This window comes from Miniopterus schreibersii, assembly GCF_964146895.1.
Source record: "Miniopterus schreibersii genome assembly, chromosome: 19".
Classification (NCBI taxonomy): Eukaryota; Metazoa; Chordata; class Mammalia; order Chiroptera; family Miniopteridae; genus Miniopterus; species Miniopterus schreibersii.
The window spans coordinates 10,485,372-10,508,261 of NC_138119.1; the positions used below are offsets into that span (position 1 = coordinate 10,485,372).

The 22,890-nt window shown below is 43.7% G+C and overlaps 1 protein-coding gene across 1 annotated transcript in view; it reads left to right on the forward strand.

Annotated features, from left to right (window-relative positions):
• The window catches only part of SPAG17 (sperm associated antigen 17), a 116,456-nt gene that overhangs the window by 79,925 nt on the left and 13,641 nt on the right, over window positions 1-22,890 (forward strand). The window contains exons 26-42 of the mRNA XM_081121308.1: window positions 618-735; window positions 1,285-1,463; window positions 3,347-3,506; window positions 3,971-4,185; window positions 6,223-6,367; window positions 7,628-7,782; window positions 9,713-9,901; window positions 11,608-11,753; window positions 11,857-11,987; window positions 13,693-13,820; window positions 15,538-15,720; window positions 16,613-16,726; window positions 17,462-17,507; window positions 19,427-19,523; window positions 20,257-20,304; window positions 22,006-22,105; window positions 22,747-22,801. Coding sequence (XP_080977434.1) covers window positions 618-735; window positions 1,285-1,463; window positions 3,347-3,506; window positions 3,971-4,185; window positions 6,223-6,367; window positions 7,628-7,782; window positions 9,713-9,901; window positions 11,608-11,753; window positions 11,857-11,987; window positions 13,693-13,820; window positions 15,538-15,720; window positions 16,613-16,726; window positions 17,462-17,507; window positions 19,427-19,523; window positions 20,257-20,304; window positions 22,006-22,105; window positions 22,747-22,801 — 2,209 coding nt within the window. The remainder of the gene's footprint in view (window positions 1-617; window positions 736-1,284; window positions 1,464-3,346; window positions 3,507-3,970; window positions 4,186-6,222; window positions 6,368-7,627; window positions 7,783-9,712; window positions 9,902-11,607; window positions 11,754-11,856; window positions 11,988-13,692; window positions 13,821-15,537; window positions 15,721-16,612; window positions 16,727-17,461; window positions 17,508-19,426; window positions 19,524-20,256; window positions 20,305-22,005; window positions 22,106-22,746; window positions 22,802-22,890) is intronic.

The window sequence follows — 22,890 nt, forward strand, 5'->3', positions numbered from 1 at the left end:
ACCATTAGGGACTGGATGTGTGCTCCCGAATAGCTTTCATTCTGAGGCTCACATAACTAGATGAGGTGTTCAGGCATAGCTGGCATCAAATTAATTAGTATTTTTAAGTAGACACACCAAACCCCTCATTAATTTAGAAATAATCTTGTAATTATGTGTTATTTTATTTTATTTTTACTTAATACAAAAGCAGTGTATGAACCTTATGGAAAAATAAGGGCACATATCCTAACAGCATAATGTCTCCAGCATTCAACAGTATGAACGGCACAGAGAAGGCAGTGGGGGTGTTGGGCAGACACAGGCACCCTTCAAGGCCTAACTCAAGCCCCAGCTCCTCCATGATTTTTTTCCTAATTGTTGTCATTAACTTTGATAACTCCCTTTTCTGAGGGAAGACGCACCAACCATTTGGTACTGTTATTTAACTTTCGCATATCTGTGTGCCATCCAATAAGCATAGCGGGTGGGGACTCATTACCTTATAGGCTCCATTGCAGGGCCCACTAGTCCTGAGCAAGTCATATCCTAAGCACTCAGCAAGTTCTCACTTGGTTATAACAAATAACTCATTTATAAAATGATGAACAATTATTCACATGTTAAATTATTTACAGGAAGAAGTAGAACCAGAACCTGTTTTACAAGAGACTGTTTTTGTTCCCACCTTCCCAAGCCTAAATGTATCTTGCCCCAATGGGCTCCTAGTGACCTTCATTGGGCAAGAGCCAACAGGTGAGTGCTAACTAGGGTGGGCCTAGAACACATAATCTTTTGAAAGTCTTTCATATATTTTAAATATTCTAATTCAAGCCTGAACATAACTGCAACATAAATGCCAAAGTAGCAATACCTTCATCAGGGTCAGCCTTGGACATAGGGAGATGAGGCCACATGAGTGACTTCCCCTGGGGCTCCAGGCAACCAGGGCACATCAGGGAAGCATTGTGGGCATCCAGAGGTGCGACCTTACTCACAGGGGACAGAAAGGGGGACATCTAAGTCAGCATACTTCTGCTTCTTTCCTGATTTTGCCCTGAGATGACCTGGACTTCATTAGAGAGAATGGCTTCTATACAGAGAAGGTACCTGTTAAGTACTTATAGATAACCTTACTTACCACATTTGACAAAGGCAGCAAAGAGCCAGTACCCTGAGCATCTGTCAGATGGAAACTGCCCTGTGACTTATATGGAGACAAAAGAATGGGGAAAAGCTGAGCGAGAAGATAAAATCCCAGCTACATGGCATTGCCCGGTTCACAATAAGCCTTTTTTCTTTAAGATAAACGTGTTGCGGATGAGGAACCCACTTGGGACATCATGGTCCGACAGAGCTACCCCCAGAGGGTGAAGCACTATGAGTTCTACAAAATGGCGATGTCTGCAGTGGAGCAGGAGGCATCGAGAGTCGTCACCAGTCAAGGCACTGTGGTCAAGTACATGCTGGATGGATCCACACAGGTAAGAGAATGTGTGAGGTAAACGACTCTTTCCTGCTGCAAAGTAAAATACAAGCAAGCTATGGATAAGGACCAGTATTGTGACATGAAGAGGAACAACTCATTTGAAAATGGAATGACACTTGAAAGTGACAAATAAAAAATAGTATAGTTAGAAGAAAACACTATCTGTGCCATGCACCACACAAATAAACTTATTCTACATATGATCCAAGATTATAACCTGAACACAGTGTATACCTCCTCTCCCTCTCAAAGCACCCTAAAATAATAGAAAAATACTTGTAAATAATAAATTCATAACAGTACTAGAGAACAACAAAATGTGTCATCAGTGGATCAGAAGGTTGTAGAATTCCTAGAAAATTCAAGTTAGATGAAATCTGACTGATGGAGAAACAAACCTGCAGTGAAATTTAAAAATGAGAGTTTTAACACAGACGGTTCACAAATGGAGCTCTGGGCTCAGAAATCAGGGCAGTGCCCCCGGTAACTCACTACTACCTGGAGGGTGGAAACCAGAAACCATAATACCCAGAAGCCATATGCCCTGCTCCATCCCTCCCCAGTGATCACGGGGAAGGGGCTCCTCTGACCAGACAGTGCACCAAGTGAAAAGGGATTCTCGATGAGAAATATGACCACGTGCCCAAGATCATCAACTTTGGAGAAAAACAAGCCAGTGAAAGTAAAGCACAAAATTTAATAAATTAACAAATGACATCTTAAAAATAAGAGTAAACAGTTAAACTAAAAGAACTTGAAAGTGAGTAAAAGTAATATAGGCAGACACTTGAGAGGTTCCAATCCATAAAAATAACAATTCTTAAAAGTTGCTAAGTTGCTAAGGGCCCTGGCCAGGTAGCTCAGTTGACTGGAGTGCTGTGCCAGTGCGGCAAAGTTGTGGGTTTGATCCCTAGTCAGGGCACATACAGGAGTCAACCAGTGATGCATAAATAAGAAGAACAACAGATCAGTCTCTCTCTCTCTCCCCCCCTTCCCCCCCTCCATTCTCTCGAAAATCAATCAATAAAAAAAATTGCTATGAAAAAAGTCACGAGTTCTTAGATATTAAAAATAACTATTGTAAAAGATGGGGGTGTGGATTATGAAGGACAGGGAAGTTAAAAGACATTGAAAAGAAATCTATAGGATAGAATTTCCAAAAGAAGAAAATAGTGACAATGAAGGGAAAACTAATGAAAGAAATAATATAGTAAATTTTCCAGAGCTTCAAAAAATACTTCAGATCAAACAGGACAACCAAGTGCCCATCAGGATTGATATTCATTATTAAAAGATTATTTAGATATGTCATGGCTCAATTTTAGGACTGCATAGGTAGACAATCCCAAAAGCTGCCTGAGGAAACCAGTTACCTATAAAGAATTAAGATGGACTTTTTATTAGCAAAACTGATAGTTCTTGTCATGTTAATTGGGAGGCTATAAAAATACTGACACTGGATAGATTATGATACCATAGTGCTCTGGATACTATATATATGAGACAGATTCTGATAGAAACTAAACATTTAAATATGTGATAGAGTTTTAAATGTAGTCATTGGAAATACTGAAACAGTGGATAATTTCCCAATTACATAGGGGAAGGGTAAATAGGAGAAAAACATAAAAAAATTCAATCTAATAAAAGACAGGACGTGAAAAGAAAACAGCATAGAAGGTAAGTGGAAAACAAAGAGGCATTTTTGTGCTGATTATTAAGCTGCTGTCTCTGAGCTCCGAGTCGACCTCGTCACGCGGTCTGTGTGCGGAGCCAGCGGGTGTGCGGGTGGTTTTTGCCCCGTCCAGTTTCACCGTGTAGATTGGTGACCAGCTTCCTCCTGGCTTCCGGAGCGCTGGACTCCTGCTTTCTCTCCAGGTTCTCTTTGCAGATGGCACTGTGGTCAGTAGTCCCGACTCAGGGCCTGTTTGTCCCCCTGCCGAAACGTCACCAAGTCCTCACAGTGGAGACTTGATGGACTTGGTTTCTCAGCAGAAATCGGAATCAGCACCATCGGAGTTTGTCATAGCAAAGAAAGGTAATAGCCAAACCTCTCTTAATGGATTTAATAGGTCTTTAAAATACAGGAGGGGCAAAAGTAGGTTACAGTTGTTCGTGTAGAAACTAATACAATAATTAATAAAGAATAATACAAGAATAAACTTTGTTTCCCATGGGCACAACTGTAAACCTACTTTTGCCCCACCCTGTATTAAATCAGTTAATTCTCATGTCAACCCTGTGAAGTACACATTTTAATAACCCCAATTTACTGATGAGGAAATTGAGACAGAGAAGTAACTTCCTTGAGGTCTCTTAGCTAGTAAGTGGTCGAGCTGGGATTTGCATCAGAGCAGAAATTATTTGAGAAATAATATAATCGATGACTACTACTTAGAATTCTGTGCCACAGTGTCCTTACATTGAATCAAACAACGAAAGAGTTATAGAATTGATACTATAGTTATATTGTTGTGTTTGATTTTACTTGAACTTCCACAGGAAAAAGTCACAAAACTCTGTCAACATTGTTACACAAGAGTGAAACCCATGACCCTCCCACAGAAACGGCTCACACAGTGACTCCTCTGGAGGTTCACGTGGGCACCTGGTTTACAACCACACCCGAAGGACATCGGATTGGCACCAAAGGGTCAGAAAGAATAGCTGTGGCTCCACTTTTATCCTTTCGGGCCACAGATCCTGTCACTGGAACGGTACGGCAATTTCCTAAATCACCAGAATTCTGATTTCCTAAATCACGCAGAATTATTGCCTGGCAAATAATAAATTTTCAATAACAATTTTTAAGAAGTAAATAGTGAGCGGGTGAGTGGGTACGTGGGTGGGGGATGGATGGATGGATGGATGGATGGATGGATGGATGGATGGATGGATTTATCTCCTGAAATCTGAAAGCATTTTGTCATTTATTTGACCAGCATAGAACATCATGATTTAATTTTCAAATTTATTTCAGATATCCTAATTTTTGAAATGAGAGACAGGTCATGAATTTTGTATACCACTTTAAGACATACATGACTAATGATGTCATATAGTTCCTTAAGTTGAATGCATTTGTGTCTGTCTTACCTTCTAGAAATAAGGACCTATGCCTTATTCCTACTTCTTTGTGTGCACTTGATGTGAGTGGTAGAAATTTGTTCATGATCCTTGACTTCAAAGAACTTACAGTATATTAAGGGAAATTCTTGCATTCAAAAACTCAAGAACACCACAGAGCAACTGTACAAAATATTTCATTTGTAGCAGAAAAATAGGTGCCAGATGAGTGATATAGAAAATAATGGTTTTGTTTAGGATGTGAAATGGAAACTCTGGATGAATATAGCGCCTTCTCTGTGCCGGACTTTCTGTTATGGGCTTTTCATCAGTGTCTCCTCAGGCCTCGCACCAGTGGCTGGTATTACACAGATAGGAAACTAGGTCTCGGCAAGTTACGCGCTGTGGTCAGGAGCGAGCATCCAGGAGGTGTGGGAGCTGGGGCTAGAGCCGGTTGTTGGTGACTGAGCACTGGGCTCCTTTCCGCAGCTAGTCCTCTGCCATCTTATGTGGAGCTTTGCAACACCCCCTGAGTCTAGACAAGACGAAGAATTTCCTAGGTGCCTTTGCTCTGGTCTCTGTATGTCCTACCCGTTTACAACCACGTGCTTCTGGTCAAAAGCAAAATGTCTCCTTGCTGTTGAGATGAATTACGTTATCTAACCAAGTGTGTTTTCCTTTCTTCTTCAGTCTATTTCTGAAATAATTTCATAATCTCTTGCCTTGTTTGCTAGTTATCTTTTCTGTGAGGTTCAAAGTACATATCATCTCAGGAAGGCTTCTAGGTCACCCCAGCCCATTTTAATTCAGCCCCTGATGTAGATTGTTTGGGTCAAGATGCAAATTTTATTAATATTTCTTAATTAATAATGCTTGATTTATCTTATTGATACCTATTGCAATTATAGAGGCATGAGCCAGCATCCAAGAGCCTGGATTCAGGCATGAATTAAACATCAGACATCTAGCAGAGTAATAATAATAATAACAATAATATTTACTGAGCACTCCCTCAGCTTTAGGGAAGGACATAAGACAGGAAATCGGCCTGGTCAGTGTGGCACCTCATCCAGCTGGGAGGCTCAGCAGTGACCCACAGGCACCGTCAGGCCCACATGGGTCATGTGGGCAGCCACACACAGGAGCATATGCGTGTGCAGATTAACCTGTCTCAGAGAAGCCACAGCCTCTGTTCCCCTCCAATCCTCACGTTCTGTTCTGATGACATGAGGCAGAAACCTGCTTGCCAACCGCATAATATACACGCAGCCTCTGCATGCCACCCTCACCCTAAACCTCTGGTTTCCAAGGAAGCAAGAGCTGGGGCCATTTTCCCAGGCAGACTAGGATCAGGCCCATCCCGACATTACCTTTTTACTCACAAATATGTGGCAATGGAAGGAGCGCTAGTTCTGAAGTCAGACGGCCTTAGTCCAACGCCAGCCCTGGCACTGCCGAATGACATGGAGCAAGTTTCTTAACTTCTCTAAGCCTAGATCTCCTCACTGACAAAATGGGATGCCATTGCCTGCCTCCCAGGGCGGTTGTAAAGGTTAGACCAAGCAGGTGAGCTGAACTTGCACCTGTAAGTAACTAACGAGGCGCTGATGGCACTCCATGGGCGCACAAGCAAATGCACTGGGGTTAACACCTGACCTAGTGCGCGTGCCCCGCCTTTGTGCGCTCAGGTCATGGTGACTCGAGAAGACAAAGTGGTCATTGTTGAAAAGAAGGACGGGACCCGCATAGTGGATCACGCTGACGGAACCAGAATCACAACCTTCCATCAAGCCTACGAAGATCATATTATTCCTCCAGACGGTCAAGAACTAAGTAAGTTTTGCGTTTCAAGTGTATGACAGTATTTGACGTCTTTCGAATAAGACAGGTGGAGAGGATCGCAGCGCTGGTTGACCACGGGTAGCGGCAGCGGCTCTTCCGTTCGCTTCACTGGAAACCTACGGCTGCGTCGCTGCGCTGGGGGCAGCTGAGAGTTAATAATCATGACTCAGCTGTGCTGGACACTAGCTCTCACAGGTGTTTTCTTTGATCCTTAAGGAGTCAGGTCTGCATCAGTAGGTGACCTCAGACAGGCCCCCTTCTATTTCGAGAGTGCCTCTCGGTTAGAAAGGTGGCCTGAGAGAAAGGCCTGCTGCGGCGGCTAAGTAACTGGCACCTGTTCAAAGAGTCTAAAAGCGTACCGGCCTCCCTAACCTAAATCTGAACAAGATTTTCAGAGAAAAATGACTCCCTGACTCTCCTTTCTTTAATTCCAGGGTTATTTGTGTAGTGCATTAAATGCTTCATTGCCAAATTAAGTGCTACAAAAGTGGCGAGTGGGAAAAGAGGAACTTTCATTCCTCATTAGACAGAGTGGTAATTAGGAGTCACTTGGGAGGCCAATTTTAAAATATCGAGGAAATTGAAAAGGTGCCTATCATATAAGCACTAACTGTACTTCTGGGTAGATACAGAAAGACACTCATGCATTTGTTCGAGGAAACAGGTTCAGAGGCACAAAGGAATATTATATAGCAGTCAAAAGGAAAGAGGAGCACACAGGCACATGTACGCACACATATGTATGTCAAGATGGCTAAAGGTCTCAAAACGAGGCTGAGAAAAGCAGGTATAGAGTGCTACAGAGTAATATATGACTTATGCCAATTTAAAGCATGCAAAATATTATGCATTGTTTTTGATAACACATTTATATAAAAGTATACAAATGGATTGCAAGAGAAGGAAGCAATCTGAGAATAAATTCTTATATGCATATTAACAGTGTTGAAGCAAATGTAGCAGATATAAGAAGTGTAAATTTTGATATGAGTAGTTAAATTACACTTTACGCTTTTCCGGATATTTTTAATTTCTCAAAGAAAAGTAGTGAGGAGGAGACACACACTACACTAAGTGAGAAAGGTCCCCCGGGGGGATTGCTCTGCGTGGGCAGGAGGGCAGGCCCGAGCGAGCTCCAGCGCTCAGCCTGCAGCCTGGTCCGGGTGCCCGGGAGGCAGCAGCAAAACCGGCGGGCAGCGTGTTCCCACTGCGTGCGTCCTCTCAGATCTGCGTGCCCTCATTTGCCCGCAGCCAAAGGTCCTCAGACTGTCACCAGGCAGGTGAAGTGCATGCGGATAGAAAGCGCACACTATGCCACTGTCATCACCAACTGCGAGGACAGTCGCTGCTGTGCCACCTTTGGGGATGGGACGTCTGTCATTGCAAAGCCACAGGGAACGTACCAGGTAGGTCTGGGGGAGGCGGGGGGGAGGAGGAAGCCGAAGGTAAGTGTCCAGTCGGCTAGGAAAACCCGCTCCTCTGGCGCAGGGAACATGGCTGCCTGTGGATGGCTCTTGTTCTCTTGTCTCATCTCAAAACACGCCTCTCAGTCTCTTTTTATTTATTCACCGTTTTACAGCCCATCCCAGAAGAGCACTGTGCGGCCTGTCCTAGAGTGCTTTGGTACTTTCGGATCAAGGTCATCACCCAGAGTGCACTTGGTGGGGATCCTTTACGCAGCAGGCGGTGGGCACTGTGGGAGTTAGAAGCGCTCAGGCAGCGTGGCCTGTGCCCACCAACCAGCTTCACCTCCTGCCTCCTCTACCCTTACTGTCCCTCTCCTGTCCTTCCCACCTCCAGTCCATCCCACTCTACCCACTGTCCCCACAGGAGGGGAGGGAGTGTGTGGTCCTGGGAGGGCAGCCTGCCCAGCTGAGGGAAGGCTTCGTCCCCAGAGGGTTGGAGAGAACCCTGTTAGCAACTCCACCTCCCTGTATCAAACACAACCACCTGGTGTCAGCCTACAGTCCCTTTAGCCTTAGAAGGATTTGTCTTCCACATGCTAGAGAAGGGACACAAGTGCCAAGATATCGTATACCATCCCGGGATGCAGAGAGCTCACAGCCAGAGGATGGAGGGCAAAGGCCTCAGTGACAAGCATTTGTTCCTGCAGAGGCTGCTGAAGCCCGTTTATCCCTCCCATCTCCCCCGACGACATTGTCCTACCCAGTCTTCCCCCAGCGCAGGTTGTTATGGGGCCGGGAAGGCGCTGACAGCGAGAACGACTGTGCAATGTTGCGTTGGAGGAAGGGGATGCCATCTTTCTTAGAACTCAGAATGTTCATTTCTAGGCAGGTTGGCAGCGTCATGTTCCAGTGCCATGTGTCCTACCAGATGTCATGAGCAGCTCCTAAGATTCTGTGATGAGGCCAGCTTTTACCTTACCTTTATCATAGCCCCAGACTCTAATGTTTACAACTGTCAGGGCCAAGGAATTTTAGTACCAATGACAGTTACCACTGAAGGAAGAGACACAAACAGAAAAGAGCTCCAACTTGGAGACATTCCGTGTCTGCCTCTTCCTCCTCCCGGGTTTGCCAGTCTCCTAAAACAGCCCAAGGAAAGATTGGAAGGTCGATCGCTCCTGGTTGAGAAACACACAGACTTAGTTCCCAACTGAAGGAAAAAAGAACCCTCAAAATAAGCTTACCAATGCCCATTTTATAATCCTGTGGTCTTGCAGAGCTGAAAAGTGGCATTCGAAAGGACCTCCGCCATCCTCTGTTGGGGGGTCTTGGCCTGGGCAGTCTGATGAGTGAGGCTGGATTTTAGGCAGCATATAAAAAAAGAGGTGGAACTTGGTCCTGGCCACTCTGTACCTTGGCAGCACTAGAAATATTAATCCAGCATCAAAGAGGAGGTGGGAACAGCTGTCATTCTCTGTGATTATAATGTGTCGCAAGCAGGGTGCCGCCACAGCAGTGAGAACAAACAGAAGCTTCTGGAAGCATTTGTCCAAGAGCTTTATGATTCCTGCCCAAGAACAAGAGGATCCCAAACGTTTTAAATAGGGCCAAGCGTGTTTGCTTTACTTAAAGTATGTTTTATTATTTTATATTAAATATCTGAAATAAGAAGGCACGAGGCAACTACTTGAAAGAAATAAAGTGAGTAGATAAAATATGAGGACATGGAGCCAGTTGTATGCTAATTATTCAGTGTATGTCCTTATCGGGTCCTCCTTTCCGAACCTTAAGTCCTCTCTTGGGCTTTCTTCCTGGAAGTAGAGTTTGTGGCAGAGATCAGGGGATAATTTTTTTCCTAAAATGATTTTCCAAATTCCTCAACTTGAAGAAGAAATTTTAAATAATTTCTCTCTTTCTGATACCTTTCCAGGTGTTACCTCCAAACACAGGCTGTCTTCATATTGATAGGGATTGTTCGGCTATATATTGCCACGAATCAAGCAGTGATATATACCATCCTTTCCAAAACCGTGAGCAGCTGAGAGCTAGCATGTACATCATGAAGCACACCTCAGAGGTCATCTGTGAGGTCCTGGATCCGGAGGGAAACATCTTTCAGGTAAAGTGTATCATCACTGTGGAGACACAGGCCATGGCTCTGCTTTTCAGATATTTCGCTCGAGAGAGCCTCCATGTAGCTTTTTACTTTAGCTGCTTTGGGGTGGGTTATCTACTTTCTGCCAACACTTTGGGCAAGCAGTAATGAAGGTCAGTTTCTTTCATTCTCAAGTGTCCTTCCATAAGGGATAGCAAGCCCAGCAATTGGGGTGGTAGAAATGCTAAAGCCAAATAATTAATTAGAACAGAAGGGAAGAAACAGTGCCAAACATCTATAAATGATGCTGACACAAAGCAGTGATGTGAGAATGGTCTGTGTCCAGGTTAGAGTAAGAGCCAGAATATGGGACAGCAGGCAGGTGTGCTTGACTAGGCGAGAATCCACGGTGAGCATTTCAGGTGGTGAGGGTTCTGGTGGGGTTGGAGATGGGGAGGCAGGAAGCCTGGAGGAACAGAGCTTACCTTCTGGTTCTCTGTCCCTCAAAACCACAACTACCCTCTTACCTCTAGGCCAGGCATTGGCAAACCATGGCCATTTGTTTACATAGGTGCATGAGCTAAAAATGGTTTTTACATTTTTAAATGGTTGAAGAAAATCAAAAGAAGACTATTTCATGACACATAGAAAATGCTGGGAAATGCAGAATTCAGTGTTGTTATATGTAGTCTTATTGGAACACAGCCATGTGCACTTGTGGCACATTGTCCATGGCTGCTGGGCGTGTAAGCGCAGAGTTGAGTAGTTACAACAGATACTGTATGGCCCACAAACCCTAAAATACTTTCTATCTGCCCTGAAAACAAGGTTGGCTAACCCCTCCTCTAGGCCCTTATCTTTTTGTGTTTTTTTTCACTCCTCACTCAACAGTGGAGTTTTGTGCGTCAGCTAGCGGGTGGTGAATTATTTTTAGATTGGAACCATACCGCGGAGCCCCCAGCTTTGTTTTGGTGTGCAGGCAGGCAATCCCTGATCCAGCATATTTTTTCTGTACTAAGTAAATAAAGCTCTTCACAGCACAAGTTCAGGCTGCTAACACATTTCAGTTTACAATGAATTGAAATGGAAATGGGAAGCCCCACCCCTCTAGGTTGGAACACGGGGTCATCCAGGCCAAGCGTTCTTCTAGGCGTTGGTGTGCCTCTGGGCCGTCCTCTCCAGGGGTCGTTAGCCCGGGCCCACTGCTTCCTGGCGAAACCGTGCCATAGCTACACAGCAGCAAGGGCTGGCACATTTCCTCTCAGACCGATACCCAAGCTGTTTCCCTAAGTATTCTATCCACGAGTCCTAATTCTGTGCTTGGAGTTGCAGAATATAAACCTCTTCCATGCTAATGCTCTTTCAGCATTTCAAGACAGCTGTCACTTGACCAACCTTTCCTCCAACCTTCCCAGTTCTTTGAAGTGATCCTCAGAAGATAAGGTTTGGAGTCCCTGCCATCCTCCTCACCTTCCTCAGGGCATTCTGGTTTCGCTTCCAGTTCGTGTTCACAGTCTAGGTGTGGTTTGTGGGTGGACGTATGCTACTAAGGTTTCACTTTTATGTAATCTATATTTAGTGAGCAATGCCTTACAAATAAAAAAATATCCCTGAGTTTCTGAGAATACCAAAAATCACCTGCTTTCTCAGATGGGATCAGCAGAAATGTAAGCTTTATGGCCTTTTTTTTTTTTTTTGTCTTTTAGTTGCTTATATACTTTGTCCCTTAGGTCATGGCTGATGGTAGCATATCAACTATGCTACCTGAAAGCAATCTGGAAGATGATTTCTGTGCAAGTCCCGAAGGTTATGATAGCTTGTCATCCGCTCACCTCCATAAGAATCACCTGCAAATCTACGGCGAGCATGTCCCCAGGTGATGTGATCAAAATAATACCAGGACGTCTATTTTTAGTTCAAAGTTCAAGGAGCACTTTAACTGACTACGTCAGGTGATCAGAGTTTTATTTCTTAAGTAGGTTTTTTGTGATCTATGCCGATGGATCAGGAGTGGAGCTTCTTCGAGACAGCGACATAGAAGAATACCTGTCCCTGGCGTACGGAGAGCCGAGTGCGGTCGTGCTGCAAGAGCCGGTGCAGGAGCAGCCGGGTAGGGACTCTGTGCCCTCGCCAACGCCCATTCTCACCCAGGCCGCGCCGGGCCGCCTCCGCTTCTTGCCCTTGGCTCACTTTTCAGTTCCACTTTCCACCCGGCCAGGCCAACCGGTTTATACAGGTACTTTGTTCCTACCAAGCTTCATCTGAGCGGCAACCTGTGTAAACTGAGGATGCGTCCCTCTCCTACCCACAAGCAGATTTGTATCTGTGTTTAAGTATGTTAGGTATGTACCTAGGCTCCTATTCATGTGTTTGTTTAATCTTGGTAGGAAAAAAAACACACAGAAAAGTGGGCTATCTCTTATAAGTTCATTTTTTGTCATTTTGAAGGTGTTACCTTAAAGAATTTAATAGAATAAGATGAGAAAGTAGATTTGATGTGTCAGCTAGAAAGCCAACCTGAAATATGTAAGTTTTATGATGTATTCATTGGGCATTTATACTATTCTCACCAATTTCAAAGAAGTCTGTGGGCGACTAAAGGTTAGAGACACGTGTTGCGTTAAGTGAGAACCACCAGTGTGTGTGATGCGTGTATTTAAACATAGATATAAACTTGCATATCGTCTGTGAACCAAACTAGTGTGCTAGGTCTAAGTTTATGGGGGGATTAACCTTTGTCCCTGGTTGGTAGGATGTATTTGGTGCTCATCCATGAGTGTGCCTGCATCTCTGTGCACTTGCTCTTTTAGTGTATCAGTGCGCATGTGCATGCTGTAAAAACCTTGCTCTTGGCCTGTGACTATGGAGAGCGCATGTGTGGAACTGGATGAGAATACGAATTTGAGCTGCATTTAACTAGCATCTACTTGCTAAGCCACCATGGGCCAAACACTGGCTGGGTATTAGGGACACAGTGGCGAGCCTAGAGAGCATGGGCCCTACTTTCATAGAGCTTAAAGTTTAATGAGAGAGATAGGCATTAATTATATAACTGTGTGATTATAAATTGGGATACGGTCTATGAAAGAAAGGAACTTGGTTCTATGAGAGCATCTGACAGAGGAGCCTGACGTAGTGTAGAAGGCTTCCCTGGAGACGCTGGAGCCAGCAGCTGGTGGGTGTGCAGGAGTTACTTAAGGCAGGAGGGAGAACTTTCTTGGAAGAGAGAATGCAGAGCAGGGAGCGTAAAACACCGGAATAGCGGGGGAGCGGAGGCCATAGTACCTGAGGCACAGAAGGGAGAAGGGTGCAGGCTGAGGCAGGGGTGAGAAAATGTTAAGGACTCAGTTTTATCCTGTGAGCAATGGGAAGTCAACGAAGAGTTGAAATCATGGTTTAACATAATCAGTCACCCCGGCTGCTGGGGAGGTTCACTCAGTGTGGAAATGGGTAGAAAAGCTAGTCCTTGCTGCGATCCAGACGGGATCTGTCCGAGGGAATGATCTAAGGTGGGCACAGTGGAGAGGGAAGGGTGATGAACTGCAGAAATGTTCAGTGGTGGGATGGACAGGACGTGGGTGTGGTTTTTGAAGGACAATGAGGCGTCAATGAATGCTTTCAGGTGATCTGAATCCAGTCCGTAGGTGTTACAGTGAGGAGAAATCTCACCTTTCTTTCTAGATCTTAAGGTCCTTAAGCATAATTGCTGTGTCTCACTTACCAAAAAGTGTTTGTTGAACTTAGTGAATGCCCGTTGAAATTTTCAGAATATTTTTGATAGAGAAACGACCCTCTGATGACTCTCTTTGGACCAGGCGCCCTCAGCATCACTGTCCTTCGCCCTTTCTGTGAAGCGTCACCATGGTTAATGAAGAAAGAACTGGACACAATCATTCCTCCTAATCTTCAGTCCAGGACGTGGGAGACGTTTCCCCCAGTTGAGGTACAACTTTTCTTGCTGAAAAGTCACAGTATTTGCATATGCATCCATTGAACCGGAGTCTCAGATCTTCTCCCATATATTCATACATTTTCATTCTTATGTCAGTTGTGAGTGGGTTTAAGGAATTCTATAAGTGAAGATGTTAACCTTGTAGATTTTAGATACAGCGGACTCGCTAATCTGTTTTATTTCTTTTATCCTACATTGCAGGCTTGGACATCTTCTTATGATATAACAATATCCACTCTGAGTAACCCACGGTACAGCCCTGCTGTCACGGAATTACTGATATTATGCAAAACAGAAATCTTCCCTTCCCTTGTTCCTTGTTTGTTAATTTTAACACACAACTTTAAGGCTTTCACCCTCCCTTTTTTCTTAATGTTTTAATTTACGAATTAAGTTTATGAGAATAACATGAGGATTATACACAGGGATTTGCAACTATATAAGCATTGTAATTAGGTCCCAGTAGAGCAGCCCCACCTTAAGTTTTTTAAAGAATGAAAGAAAATATCTTGAGCAAGAAACCTGAGGCCCTGAATCTCGCAAGATTTGCCATCTCATTTTGCAGTTTATGCAACATGCTCAGCACATTGTCAGGTGTTAAATTACTAACCCAGTGAAGGCATTGCTGAGATGGTCAGAAAGAGGTACTGGTGTTCAGTGAGGACGGTAATGTTTTCAGTTATTATGATTTTTGCTTTCCTACACAATTTTGTAATCTCAGGGGCACAGATAATGAACACTTAAGGTAACAAAGATCTCCTAGCCCTATATTTCAATTTGGTGACTATAATCAACACGGTGAATGAAGATGCTCTGAATTCTAGTCCTGACTCTACCGATTATTAATGTGGGATTTGGGACAAGTTACACTGGACCTCTGCTTCCTTGCCTAAAAACTAAAAAGTCCACACTAAATGGCTCACTCAGGCTATGTATCCAAGTCTATAGTACTGCATTCTGACAAATAATGTGCCCATCTGAGATTCATGAAGGAAGTTCCGTCTCTACCTCTGCAACTCCTGAAGCTATGACCATGCCCAGTGGGAGTGGCCCGCCCCAGCAAGACGCTGAGCTGTTATCACTGACCAGGCAGTGGACACTGAATGACAATGAAAAATGAAGCACATCGGACACACTGCAGGACGTAGGGCATCATCCACACCACTCCTGGAAACGGTAACTTAGAGGTGGGGGTCCGCTCTGACCAGACAGTTCTGCTCAAGAGGTCCTGGAAGACTCCAAGGTGTGCTTAATCTCCAGTGAGCTCGAAGACCACTCGGATCTGTGGACGATTCCTCCTATTAAGTCAAAATATGCATGGAACCGGAAAGTTAAAGACTGTTTAGATCCCAATGTTTTAGGCTACCTGTGGACATTAAAGGGGTAGTCACATGCGTTTGGTCTACGCTAGGCCGCAGCCGCATTGCCACAGCACAGCACTCGCCTAAATGCCATCCAGTGGAATGGCAACAGGATTTTAAAATACCCAACTCTCGGTAACACATATAAAGAGAAAAGCTTGCTTAGTTCTGTTACTGAGTTTTCTTATATTTAAGAAACTTTTTGAGAGCAGGGATAATTTATTTTTTTTCACCAATATATTCCCTAACAAGTGGTTCCTAGCATAGTGTCTACACAATAAGTACTCAGTTAAAAAAAATAAATGCTGATTTCTTGGGTGGTTGTTTTTGCTTTGTTTCAATAACAGAAGAAAACTCCAGGACCTCCGTTCGGCACCCATCTTTGGAAGGGCCTCAACATTGAGACCAAACAGCTAGTGAGTGCCCCAACCCCTATAGTCAGGAACCCCAATGTGCTGCAGATACGCCAGTTCATCCAGCATGAGGTCATTAAGGCTGAGGTGAAGCTGAAGCTACAGATTTCCCTTAAGGTAATGGGATCCCGGTAACCTGACCCAAAAGAATCGGGAACAGGGCAATTGTCCCTCCTGGTTTCCCTAGGAGCCTGAATTAGGTAATTCTACCAATATATATGTACTGTAACGCACAGGTGTCAGTCTTCCAGAGGGTAGGAAGGTGAGAGGTAGAAAATACTAAGTGAGTCCCATAAGGTATGGGAAGTGTTGAGACCCCGAAGACATTGGGAAGGTAAGTAACTATAAATGATAGAGTCCCCCTTTCTCATTTTATGGAAAACTAGCCTAGTGACTTCTGGTAAAAGGCAGAACTGCATATTAATCTGAAACTTGTCCATGGAAGAAAAGTATTGTTTGGTTTTTGGAAATGGCCCAAGAATTTGTAAATATTTAGTTAATTGTAAGCATATTTGTAATATCTCACTGTCTAGTATGTTAAATCTCAGAACAGGGATCATGTGTGTTTTGATTGTGGGTATCAGCACCTGGCATAGAGCAGGGGACCATTATTAAATATTTATGGAAAAGTAACGTATGTTCCTCTTGGAAGCAAAGGCATGCCTAAGCAACTTGCATTCAAAGACAGGATCATCAAGACTATGCCTGGAAACTCTAGAAACCATCTAGCCACCTCTGTCCATGTTATTGATGGGAACACTGAAGTCCTCATACAGTTCTGATATCCTGTGGCCCTTAAGGCTTTGCTTCTGAATTTGTCAGGTCTTTGCTTACTAACAGAGTAAAGAAAGGGCTTTCCAGATCACTTGACCAGTAACTGTGGAGGTTGGCCACTGTGAACTTACAAAATCTTAATCTTTTTGTGATAGTCCAAGTTGATGTTGACTATTTGGCATCTTCCTCTATCTTATTTCTGGTTTTATTGATTTACTTTATTCTGCTGATTTAGGATTATATAAACCATATCCTAAAGAAAGAAGATGAGCTGCAGGACATGACAGTTAAAGATTCCAGAACTGAGGAGGAGAGAGGCAATGCTGCAGATCTCCTCAAGCTAGTCATGGTGAGACAGGTTTCACATACCAGGCCTTTACTCTTGTTTCAATTCTAGAGGCTCCGAGACAAAATACTAGACGTAAGAGCCATCTCTGCCACTTCTGTGAAGCATCTTCTCCCTCCTCATAATTTCTTATTTCTGTGGAAATCTGATTCCCTATACATTGGATTTTCCAAATGCTTTTTAGGCTCTTTTTTTTTTCTTTTTTTTTTGAAATATATCTTTATTGATTTCAGAGAGAGGAAAGGAGAAGGAGAGAGAGAGATAGAAACATCAATGATGAGAGAGTCATTGATCGAGCCCACAACCCAGGCATGTGCCTTGACCAGGAATCAAACCTGATCGCCTGGATCCCAGGTCGACGCTCAACTGCTGAGCCACGCCCAGCCAGGCTAGGCTCTTTCTTAAATCATAAATAACTCGGAAGCCTCTTAAATAAAAGTGTTTATTCTCTTAAGAGAAATGGACATGCTTTAAAATGTTGAATGAATTAGTGGATGAAATAGGAAGGAGGAAGAAAAAGGAATTTCTGCAACTTAAAATGATTTCTCTTTTCAGAAATTTGTTAAATGAAAGGAATGACTAAAAAATCAGATAAGATTTGTATTAGCATTAAAAAGAATTCATTTTATAGTAATTTTCATAAAAGATCAAGTTGATCACATAAAGAATGCTTGTAAACAAAGTGAATTCTGTGTGTAATATGATCATCAGCATTAAGGAATTTTATCTTTATTTCAGTCTTTCCCTAAGATGGAAGAAACTATAAAAAGTCATGATACTGAAAGTAAGTGTGTTTAATATGTTTTTGCAAAACATTTACAGACTTCAAAGGAACAATCTTAAATGTACTTCTCAGTCGTTCTTGCATCTGAAAACAAAGTACTGTCTGTGTATTTCTGTTGTTGGGTTGGCCATGTTGTATTGTAATTATTTATTCAAGTTTTTTTCTGCCTGAATTATGAAATTGTTGAAAACTGTGACTGCCTCTAATTCATCTTTAACTTTCGTCTTTTGCATAAAAAAAAGTTAACATTTGGCTTTTATGTTAACCTTAACTTGTATGTAGAACACAGGAAGGAAACAACCAACCAGCGTGCACTCTCCCCACAGCGCGCGTGCGCGCGCGCGCGCGCGCACACACACACACACGCGCACGCACACACGCGCACGCACACACGCGCACGCACACACGCGCACGCACACACACACACAGAGGGGAACTTCAGGCAACTGCAGGTGTCACCCCGACTCGCCCTGTTTTACACTGTGTCTCCTCTTGGGAAATACCCTCATTCAAAGCAGGTTTATTTTGGAGCATGTACGGCTCCAACAACATTGGTTTTATGGTTTCACAGTTCACGGCAGACAAGCAACAGAGAGAACTTGGTCATTTGGGTTTGTTTGGGTTTTGGCCACATGACAAAGGTCAGAAACTGGTGGCCATGGGCTTCAGTCAGCCCACAGATGTGTCTTGTGTGTCCCCACAGTGTTGGTTTGCAGTTGTTTTGTTTATCTGAATTTCTTTTCTTGAAATGTCGCCTCACCACACGGTGACGTGCGGCCCGAGGCCGTGAGCCGCTGCCCCTGTAGAAGGAGCATGAGCAGAGGGCCCGTCACAGCCACGCCTCCCTGTCCTTGGGCTGTTGGCGCCCTCACCTGGCAGCCCCTTATATGAATAAGGTTGCCAGATTTAGCAAATAAAAATAGAGAAGGCCCAGTTACATTTGAATTTCAGATAAACAACAAATAATTTTTTAACGTAAGTATTGGGACCCACTTATACTAAAAAAATTATTTATCTGAAATTCAGATTGAATTAGACGCCCTGTACTTTATCTGGCAACCCTACCTTGTGGCGCTTGAATTTGTAACCTCTGGCAAGAGGGAACAGTCTCCAGAGAGGTAAATGGGTAGGTTGCCCAAAAGCGAAGAACAAATTCAATATATTTTTCAAACATACAAACTAACAAACAGAGGCAGGAAACACACAGGGTCCTGCACTCTTACAGCTGCCCCGACATATCTTAGTGGTGGTCCTCAGTCAAGGCTCCCACAGGATTTCCTAAAACACTCGTCTCTGGGTCGGCTCCCCCCGAAATGAGCTGTGTGATAAAATAAGTTTGGATAATGCTGCATATTGCCTTATGTTCTTAGAGAGCCGTAAGGGGTGGAGGGTGCAGAGAAGTCCCGCAGCAATGAAACGTAGTTCACCTGTGTGAGCCCGTGTTTCCCAAGCTCAACGAGCCATGAAACCTTGTATCTTTTAATCTCCTATTAACATCCCACCAAGACCATGATCTGTGCAATAAACTCTGAGTCACTTCCCAAATTATCAAAAACCCGTGCATTGTGTTCATACCCTTAGATTCAGAGCCTTGGTGGTTTTTTCCTTTTTGGGAAAAAAAACAATTTCAATAAAGTGGGTAAATTTTTTTTTTTCATTTTGGTGCTTCGGATATGAAGAAATTCAGTCAGGTAGACGCTGACTCTCCTAATGATGTGTCACTACCTTTCTCATTTTGTCCTCAAGTAAGATACTGTGTTAGTGTTTCCGCAGTAAACATCTGTGTGTTGCAGCTTCATCACAGGCATTGTAGTAACCACTTGATGGGCTAAACAGAGGCTCTCAGCGAGCATCTCCAGTGAGTCACTGGGTGTTGCTTGTGTGCTGTGCTGCAAAGCTAAATGCATCTGTTTTTAAAGTTGCAGCCCACCTGATCGATTTGTACAAGCAGTCTTTCACCGCTGCTCCGGAATGCCTGCCGGACCCCCTGGATACAGTCGTATCTGAGAAGTGGAGGTGAGCTGATCCAGTAATGTGTCCCCGTTAGCAGGAAGCACGCAGCGACTGAGGAATGGAGAGATGCGGGTGTCAGAGCTGTGGGTGACCACATCCAGCAGGCCTCGGCCTTCCGTCTGCCGCGCTAACAATTTATCACACAGGGGCAGTTTTCCTTTGATCGTTTGCCAGCCGAGAGCATTGCCCCCTTTATCTGGAAGCACGTGCATTTGTTTACTCACCACTGATACAAATGAACATTTACGGCAGCTGGTTAGGTTATGGGAACAGCCTCCTGCCGGGAGCTGGCCAGAGAGGGTGCTGAGTAACACAGCTTGGCCAGTGCCGTGCTGGAGCTTGTCGGGGAGCATCGGAAACAGCCCCTTAACGTCAACACGTGGGCAGCTCATGACAGACTGGGAGAAATGCCAGGGAGGGTATACGTGGGGCACCAGAAGGAAAAATGACAGTGGGGCCCTACTTTATGACTTCAAAAATAGGGCAGCTGGGGAGGGGGCATCTTTTAAAGAAAAGGGGAAATCCGGTTTTAGACATGTCAAAGTATCACATGGACTTATACCAGAGGTAGCGGATATCTGGGAGGGCCTGGGGGTGCCAGTTAGGCTCCTTCCCTGGGGACTACGTAACCTAAGATACTGCCAGTTAAGATAACAGAGAAAGAGCCAACTGTGTGGAAAGTTGGCAATGCACCAGTATCACACTTTTGGTCATACTTGTTTTTCCTTCCACATAGGCACTCGGTGACAGTAAAGCGCTGGAAAGAAAAGATAGCCCAGAGGAGGTAATTCTGTCCTGAAGCGCATTTTGTAAGCATATGAAAAAGCCCAGCTTTGTGGAGTCATAGAATCTTAGAGGGATGGTTGGAAGGTCCTGCATCCAGGTTCCCTGCTGCTGTCCGAATCTCTTCAGCGTTTCTGCCAAGTGTCATTCAGTTTTTGTATGACGATGCCCTCATCTCTGGAGGATGCCCATTTGAGGTGGTCAGCAAATGTCTGATGCTGTGGAAGAGTCAGAAAGGAGACTGAAAAGAGGAATTTGGGTTTATCAGTTGGAAGGTTTATTGGCTTCTTTTGTAAGGCAGTTTTAAGAGAATGGTAGGCAATAGGCAGACTGCCATCAATTGATAAATGAATCCAGTGGGGCATAGAAATGTTAATGAGAAATTAAAGTTGCTTAAATAAAATAATATTTTGATTCCTCCAGTATTTCCAGAAAAGCCATCCAATGTAAGAAAGAGCACTGGTTTCAGGGCCAGCAGCCTTAGAGCCTGTTCCAATTTGATTGCTTACAAACTGTGTGATGCTGGTTGTTTTAGTTTAGTGAAATTTACTTCAGGAATCAGTTTGCTTATCTATAAAATGAGGATGGCTGGACCCCCAGCTGTCTCAGGTCAGCTCAACCACTGGGCGACCAAGTGCTGATTAGCACGTGTACTTATCAAGATCATGGGCTTGGAGGCAGGCAGCCTGGGTTTTAATTCAGACTTCACCTTTTACTAGTTAGTGACTCAGGTAGGTTACATAACTTCTCTAGCCTTGGTTTTTTGACCAATACAATGGGAATAATAGTAATTCAGAATTATTGTAAGATGGAACGTAAAGTACTTTGCAAAGTGTCTGGCATGCAGTGAGCACTTAAAATCAAAAACTATTTCAGATAGGATTAGGTTCAGCTACACTTAACAGACAACCCTCAAACCAGTGCTTTTATAAAAAAGAAGTAGGCCGCGCCACATCATCAGGTCCCTTTTTTTAATCCATTCCATTGTTATTAGCATGAGTTCCATCCTCAAGGTTGCTTTGTGGGTACAGACTGGCTGCTGCTCCTCCAGCCATTTCACCCATATTTCAGGGAGCAGGAAAAGAGATGAGGCAAGGACACAGGGAAAGCTTCCCAGCCCAGTTAGCTCCCTTCAAAGCACCTAGAGTCTTCCCCAGTGACTTTAGTTTACTTCTCATTGGCCGTCCCCGCATATAAAGGGGCTGAGAAGTGTAGCTTTTAGCTGGTATGTTTTCTCCCCAGTGTAGGGTTCTGATATTGGGAGGACATCTGGCAGGATTATCATGACTGCTTTTATTTCACTTTATAATCACAGATCACATTATTCATAAGCCTTTGCTTAGATTTTAGTTTTTGATTTTGAACCACTGCTACTGAAATTACGCAGATTAGTAGAATCCAGCTGGCTTTTAAACCATGTGGTTCTTTGTCTTTTGAGGACAACTGTAAAACCAACCACCTGGCATCATCATTTCCTATCTTTCAATGAAAGTCTGATTTCTAAGTAGCAAAAATGACTGATTCTAGAAGCAGCAGAAAATAGACCAAAACAAATTGACCAAAAAATGTCTGATGAGTTGATTCTTATCAGTTTTACTGTTGGTGATCCCATTTTCTGTGGGATTTAGAGCTAAAACACAAGCAAATAACATTTTGAAATATGTTCTGTCTTCTCTTGCATCATTATGGAAATATCAACCAGGAAGGAAATTGAAAAGACAAACAATTATTTAATGAAAATTAGGAACAAAGTAATATCACCTTACTTCAAATCTGAATTGAGCATGACACACCTGTCTCAGGTAACTGAATGTAATTAACAGCTATTGAATAAGAGCCCTTTTAAAGTCCATACAGTGCATATGTTACTACGTGCATATATGTACCTTTCCTGACGTCGTTTCTTTCCTACATCCAATCCACTAGCTAACTTTGCCCTTCAAACCCACGTCTTCACGAGCATAGGAGAGAAGCCTACTTTCAGGTCTTACATCCAAGTAGAAGTTCTCTGCCATTGTCTCACTACCCCTCCATCTCCCTGCCTTGCCTTATCACTATTAATTGCCTTATTCTATCTATTTTAAGCCCCTTTCTTGTCAACTTCCCTATCTCAGCTGCTGAGATAGCACTAAGATGTTATGAGTTCAGAACTCCCTGTGTTTCCAGGAAAACTCCAGACACTATTATTAACTAGAGGCTGCCTGAGAAGAAATTACAGGAAACTAATTAACAAAATCTAGAATTGAGTTAATGAGTCTCTTGAAAAAAAGGTTTAGTTGGCAAAACTTTATTTCCACGACCTTAAAAAAGAGACTTGGATCATTGCCCATCAATTTAACCTGCCTGTGGCAGTTGCCTTTGGGTCGTGTGTAAGTCTGAAATGATTCTTTTGCTTTCTCCTTATCTGGACACCCTTTCCAAAAACGTGCCTCCTTTCACAAAGAAAGGTGATGATGAAGGCAGATCAGCCAAGAAGAGTGCACCCAATCTTCACCCAGGTAATGTGCTCGGGCAGCTCTTACCCCGGTAACGTCCTAAATGCAGAATACGCATAGTGGCCTCTTAGGCCATAACTGGTTCCCAGCAC